The 6038-nt window shown below is 57.9% G+C and overlaps 2 protein-coding genes across 2 annotated transcripts in view; one reads left to right on the top strand and one right to left on the bottom strand.

The window, feature by feature from the left end:
* Positions 1-329: 329 nt before the first annotated feature.
* SHMT1 (serine hydroxymethyltransferase 1) lies at positions 330-4878 on the bottom strand. The gene is made up of 11 exons (XM_008633425.2): positions 4761-4878; positions 4319-4464; positions 3914-4029; positions 3664-3824; positions 3414-3495; positions 2953-3165; positions 2591-2707; positions 2128-2250; positions 1813-1929; positions 1587-1697; positions 330-1167 (listed from the first exon to the last, which is right to left on the bottom strand). The coding sequence occupies exons 1-11, from the start codon at positions 4851-4853 to the stop codon at positions 998-1000; spliced, it is 1449 nt and encodes a 482-aa protein (XP_008631647.1). The 5' UTR covers positions 4854-4878; the 3' UTR covers positions 330-997.
* Positions 4450-6038, top strand: part of LOC103615553 (chemokine-like receptor 1) — a 10403-nt gene continuing 8814 nt past the window's right edge. Inside the window, exon 1 of the mRNA XM_017734055.1 lies at positions 4450-4534. The gene's annotated coding sequence lies outside the window, so the exon portion shown is untranslated. The remainder of the gene's footprint in view (positions 4535-6038) is intronic.

Here is a 6038-nt window from a genome sequence, read left to right as displayed (position 1 = left end):
CGGTCCTGCCGGTGGCACGCCCGCGGGCACGGGGATGGGGCTGGGCTCGGAGCTGCCTCTGAGGGCTGCCAGGAGGCTCTGATGAATTCTCACCTTACTTTAAAAGCACTGTATCCTATTCCTGCATGTTGAGTTCTGTGTGTGTGCCTGTGCGTGCCGAATGCTTGCGTCAGTAGTTAGGGTGAGTGTGACCGGGAGAAATCCAAGAAGCATGTCTTAGTGTCGTGCTGTAAATGTTACTGCACAAGAGTTTAACAGATGTTAACACCAAATGACTAGTCTGAGAAATGTACTTTTAAAAAAAAAATATTTATTTGGGTTCAGATATTTTTGAAATACAAAAAAAAAAAAAATTGGTCGTATTTTTTAAAGCTTATAATTCTTGTCATACATTGTGGTTAAATTCTTAATTTTACCGTGCTTATTAAAAAATGGTTCAACCTAAGCTTTGTGCCAAGGGGTCTGAGAAAATACTGGAGGATCTGGTTAGGATGGGATGGTGATCCCAGGAGGGATGTTTGGGACAAGGCTTGGCCTGTGGAGGTGGCAAGGCACATAGGATGAAGGGGAATCTTTGAGGCTGAAACCAGGGGAACTTCTAGTCACTGTGAGGTCTCTTGTGCAGCTGGAGCCCCTGTCCCTCACACTGCCATGGGACAATGGAATGTGGACAGACCAGCCTAAATCTCATCTGCTGCTCTACAGCCAGCAGGAACTGGATGGCACCTGGCCATGAGGTGAGGGTGACCTGGTGCTCGGTCCCAGTGGTGACACACTGGTGAAGGGCGGGTGTCCTCATGGGGGTTGTACTCAGGGGGCCCCCGTGCACCACATGGGAGGGGAAAGGGGAGTAAGAGCCAAAGGAGGAGCTGCTGCTGCAGTTCCAGCAGGGAAGTGCTGGGAGAAGGCACTGGGTGTTGGTCTCAGGCTGGGGATGTGAGTGTGCCACGATCCTGGGTACTCCCGTGGCTCCGGAAGCAGGCATGGCTGTGTCCCCTTACAGGACAGGCAGCCCCGGGAGTGGGAACGTGGCTGCGAAGGCTTCTACCTCTTCCTTCAGTGCCTTCAGCTCCCCACAGTATTTTGGCTCCTCCAGTTTGTCCTTGAATTCCTTCAGTGTGGCCTTGGGGCTCATGTCCTTCTGCACGCGCAGAGCCAGCTCGATCCCTGCCAGGATGGGAGATGTCTTGGTCAGCCCTCGCAACTACTGCATCCCACAGCTCTCCCAGCCCTGCTGCTCCCTGGGACACAGCCCTGCTCCCTCCCTCCCTCCCATCTGAGGGACTTGCTGCCCTGGGAAACAAAGTTGGAACTCCTGAGGACAACGGGGAGAAAACTGCGAGAGGGACAGGCTTTCAGCCTGCTGCCTTTGCAGTGGGGAGAGTTTGGCTGGTCCCAGCTGTGGCCAGATGTCTGCACCCACATCCAGATGTGCAGGCAGGGTTGGTTATTCCTCATTTCTGGGTGTGCTCCCTTGCCAGCTGTGGGCATGGCTCCAGCATGACTCAGCTGGTGCCTCCTCACCCGGGGGAGCTGCCCTGGCCCAGGCTGGTGCTGAGGCCTTGCCCCACAAGCCCCCGACTCACCTCTGTGGATGTACTGGGCCACCTTGCAGAAATCGTCCTGCCGGAAGCCGCGGGAGGTGAGAGCTGGCGTCCCGAACCGGAGGCCACTGGGGCGCAGGGCGCTGACATCACCTGCACCAACACAAGGCACACGTGACCAAGCCTGGCACCAAAACCACCACCTGTGGGATTTCAGCCTGGCTTCCGGAGCAGACCAGGAGCTGGCAGGGCTTGTGGGATCCCTCACCGGGGCACGTGTTCTTGTTGCAGGCGATGGAGCAGAGCTGCAGCACCCGCTCGGCCCGGCCGCCGTCTGTGCCTCTGCTGCGCAGATCCACGAGGATCAGGTGGTTGTCAGAGCCCCCTGCAAAGAGAGGGATTTGGTGGGGATGTGGGACTGGGGAATGCTGCTCCTACAGGAAACTTCAGCAAAAAAAAGACTTGAGATTTAACCAGGGCTGAGGAATTGCACCAACACAGCCCTGCCCGTGGTGGTCCATGAAGCACTGCCCTGGTCAGACCCCAGAGTCAGCCCCATCCCACTGCTAAGACGTGTCCTCACCTGTGACGATGTCGTAGCCCATCTCCATCAGTGCAGTCGAGAGCGCCTTGCAGTTGGCCACCACCTGCTGCTGGTAAGCCTTGAACTCGGGCGTCATGGCCTGACGCAGCGCCACAGCGATCCCTGCGGACGGAGGCAGGCCAGGGTCAGTTTTGGGGGGCTCCCACCAGCAGAGCTGGAGATGCATGGCACTGCCAGCAGAAGCCATCCTGGAGCCAAACTAACGAACGGACTGATCCTTCCTTTCCCCCAACCAGCCTGGCAGCATCACCATGAGCCAAAACACAGGATAGGACAGGCTTGGTCACCCCTTGACCACTGCTGGATCAACCAGCTGCCTTTTGCCACAGCGTCCCAAGGCTGTGAGCCCTGCAGGGCAGCTGGAGCCTCCTGTGCTGCTGCCAGGAAACCTTTACCAGCTCCCTCTGCCATGCTGGAGCTGGCAGCCAGCCCAGTTGTGTACCTGCAATGGCGTGGTTGTGTGGGCCTCCCTGCAGCCCCGGGAACACCGCCTGGTTAATGAGGCTCTCCAGGTTGTAGAGGGTCTCCTTGCCTGTCTTGGGGTCCACGCTGCGGGTGCCTGCAGGAGAGGGAGGACATGGTCACGAGGCAGCACAACCACCTTCTCCCACGAGCTGCTTTCATCCCTTGGCTGCGCAGAGCGGGGCTGGTTGGTGGTTGCTCCTCTTCAAATGTGAGCCAGGGTTAGCCCAGGGAGGCTCCCCAGACACTCCCAGGATCTTTTTGCCCTCCCTCCTTCCCAGTTAGAGCAGGAAGGAGCATTAACTTGCAGCATTTCCCCAGCACCAGAGCCAGGTCGGGCACCTTTTCGGTAGAAGATCATGCCGGCCCTGCAGCCCCGCAGGGTCTTGTGGGTGGTGGTGGAGACGATGTCGCAGTGGTCGAAGGGCGAGGGCACCACGCCAGCGGCCACCAGCCCACTGATGTGGGCCATGTCGGCCATCAGATAAGCCCCGTTGTTGTCAGCGATCTTCCGCATGCGGGCGTAGTCCAGGTTCCGCGAGTAGCAGCTGACACCTGCAGAGAGAGGCGGTGAGAGGGGACAGGAGCAGATGTGCCTGGACCCTGGGACAGCCCCAGGATGAGGCCTGCAGTGCAGACAGCCCAGCTGGGGACAGAACACAAGCTCCTTCCAGGGTGGTTGTGTTGGAAGTTTCTTCCTGGCTCTGCAGCATCCATGGACTTAAAGCAGTGCTGCTGGCTTCAGGGAGCCACCCCCACCCAGGCTGTGCCACCAGGGAGGTCGGTGCAGGTGTGATCCTTACCTGCTATGATCAGCTTGGGGTGGAAGAGCCGGGCGTTCTCCTCCAGCTGGTCATAGTCAATGTAACCGGTCTTGGGGTTGACCTGGGAGAGGAAGAGGACGGTTCAGCCACCTCACTGTGGTGAAGGTCAGCTGCAGTGCTATCCTGCAGGAGGGGCTGTTGGCAGCCTGACGCTGGTACTTCTAACTTTAAGAGGCACCAACACTTATGATAACCATGTCCTGGCTCTGGCTGGAGCAGCTATCTGTACCTTGTAGGGCATGGACTCGAAGAAGACAGAGGTGGCAGAGATCTTCTTCTTGTCCGTCATGAACCCATGGGTGAGGTGGCCACCATCGGGCAGGTCCAGCCCCATGATCCTGCCGTGGGGCTCCACCAGGGCTGTGTACACCGCAAAGTTTGCGGGTGACCCTGCAGAGAGAGCACACTGGGCTGGTTATGAATGCTGGGGCACACAGAGGCCTGGGCAACTGGCCTGGCTCTCCTGAGCACTCCAATACCTGAGTAGGGCTGGACATTGACTCCCCACTTCTGGGGGTCGAGCTGGTAGGCCTGCAGGGCTCGCTTCTGGCACAGCCTTTCCAGCTCATCCACAAACTCTGTCCCGCCATAGTACCTGCAGTAAAGGACAGGGTAAAACCAAATTCATTACTCAGAACAGACCCAAGCTGGGGAGGAACTGGGCTGATGCCCTGTTTGTGCAGCCACAGCAGATGTGACCCTGCTGAGAGTGTCCCATGTGTGGCCAAGGACAGAGGCTGAGAAGGTCGGATCCTGTCCTGGAAAACCTTGATTGCCAGCATAAGGACATCACTTCCTTCCCAGAGGTGAGGCCTGGCAGGATGGGGGGTTCCTCTCCCACCCTGTGAGGGTTTGGCTTGGTGGGACTTGTCCCAGCCCCATACCTCTGTCCTGGGTAACCCTCGGAGTATTTGTTGTTCATGCAGGATCCCAGGGCCTCCAGGACTGCTCGGCTTGCGAAGTTCTCCGACGCGATTAACTCCAGCCCCAGCCTCTGCCGCTGCTTCTCCTTCTTGATGATGCTGTGCACCTTTGGGAGAGGAGAGAAATGGCTTCACCCGTGCTGGCTCTGCATGGAGACGTGGATTCTTCACCATAGGGTATGTATAGGAGAGGGTACAGGGCTTGGATAGGAGCCTGGAAAGGTGCTGGAGAAGGGAGATGCGATCCCTTCTTGGTACAGCTGATCCCAACCCATCACAGAGAGGGCACAGAGGATGGATGGGTTCCAGCAGCCTTGGACCCTGGCTTGAGGAGGTCAGCATCCCCACAGCTGGCTGGGAGATGGACAAAGCAGCTGAGCAGGAGCCAGGAAGGGGCTCTCACCTCCGGGTCATTGGTTTCGAGCGGCTCCATCACCATCTTGTTATGGGAGGCCCAGAGCTCGGCGCTGGGGAGGCCCTGTGTTGAGCTTGCCATGGTGCTGCTGCTGTGTCCAAGTCACCTGCCTGGGGAGAGGGGAGTCTGTGGGATGGCAGCAGGGCTGGTGCCTCCTCATCTCCCTGTGTGCTGCCTGCTGCCATCCCACATATTCCCTGAGAACAGCTGTGGGCTGTTGGGTGAGGAAAACACACACAACCCTCAGGCATCCCCTGCTGATTTAAGATCAGTTTTTTAATTACAATGCTTTGATAATTTCTGATACTCTCCCATCGCCACCCCTCCCTGAGCTCCCCCTGCCCATCTTAGCAGTGCCTGATGTTTAATTTCAAGGGCAGTGAAGTGCTCCTACCCACAGATCTCAATTTTAACACACATTGTGATGCCCAGCACGCTTAAACCTCTTGGCTTCTTTCCCTTGGGCAAAACCCCAGCAGGTCAGAGTCCTGCCCCAAACCCTGACTGAAGCATCTTGTGCAGCTGAGAGGCCCCGACAGGCAGCAGCTCTGCCTTTGCTTGGCTCCATGGCATGTGTGATGCCCAGGCCTGGCAGGAGCCCTCTGGCCCAGTCAATGCCACTGCTGCTCTTGGGGAAGGAGTAACAGCCCAGCTGCTGTCTTGGCAGAAAACAATGCATCTTTTTTACTCGTTAACCCCGCAAGGACGGGTGAAGGACCGTGACCAGGTTATTAAGCAATCCCACACGGTTTCCTTGTGCCAAGCTGCCAAAGTCCATTCATGCTGCTCTTGCTGGGCAGGGATGCTCAGCCATGCTCTGGCCCAAGTCCAGATCTCACTGGCAGGGTGGGAATCCTCACTGCCAGAGAGGCTGGGCTGGGCAAAGGGCTGCGAGGGGAAGTGCTCTGGCTCTGAGCAGGATGTCTGGGTCCTGCATATCCCCCCAGTACAGTCTGCAGCAGCATTCGCACTCACTGCTTTTGGCTCAGGGGGGACAGAGCTCCCATTCCCAGTCAGGATGAGACCCTCCCCATCATGTCCCTCTGATAGTGGACACCAATCCAGCCCTAGCAGTTCACCTGTTGAACCCCTTCCCCGAAGCTCCAACCCCACATAGTTCTGCACCCCCTGTAACCTGATTCCATCACCTCCCACATCCCGAGAGGCTCCCGGTGACGCGCCCCGGGCGGCGGGGACGGGCGCTGCCTGCCCGCTGTTCCCCGCAGCAGGATGCCATGCCATGCCGTGCCGTGCCGTGCCGTGCCG

Source organism: Corvus brachyrhynchos, unplaced genomic scaffold (assembly GCF_000691975.1).
Source record: "Corvus brachyrhynchos isolate BGI_N302 unplaced genomic scaffold, ASM69197v1 scaffold5, whole genome shotgun sequence".
In the NCBI taxonomy this organism is placed as follows: Eukaryota; Metazoa; Chordata; class Aves; order Passeriformes; family Corvidae; genus Corvus; species Corvus brachyrhynchos.
Note: the sequence above shows the minus strand (reverse complement) of the source record. Positions and strands in the feature narration are given on the sequence as shown.

What these genes read in the sequence shown, in the direction of transcription:
- SHMT1 (XM_008633425.2), bottom strand. Translation starts at nt 4,853, where the DNA reads ATGGCAAGCTCAACACAGGGCCTCCCCAGCGCCGAGCTCTGGGCCTCC. An exon ending in GAGGGTTACCCAGGACAGAG is followed by an intron (nt 4,030 to 4,318) that starts GTATGGGGCTGG and finishes CCTTTACTGCAG; the next exon opens with GTACTATGGCGGGACAGAGT. An exon ending in CCCCAAGCTGATCATAGCAG is followed by an intron (nt 3,166 to 3,413) that starts GTAAGGATCACA and finishes CTCTCTCTGCAG; the next exon opens with GTGTCAGCTGCTACTCGCGG.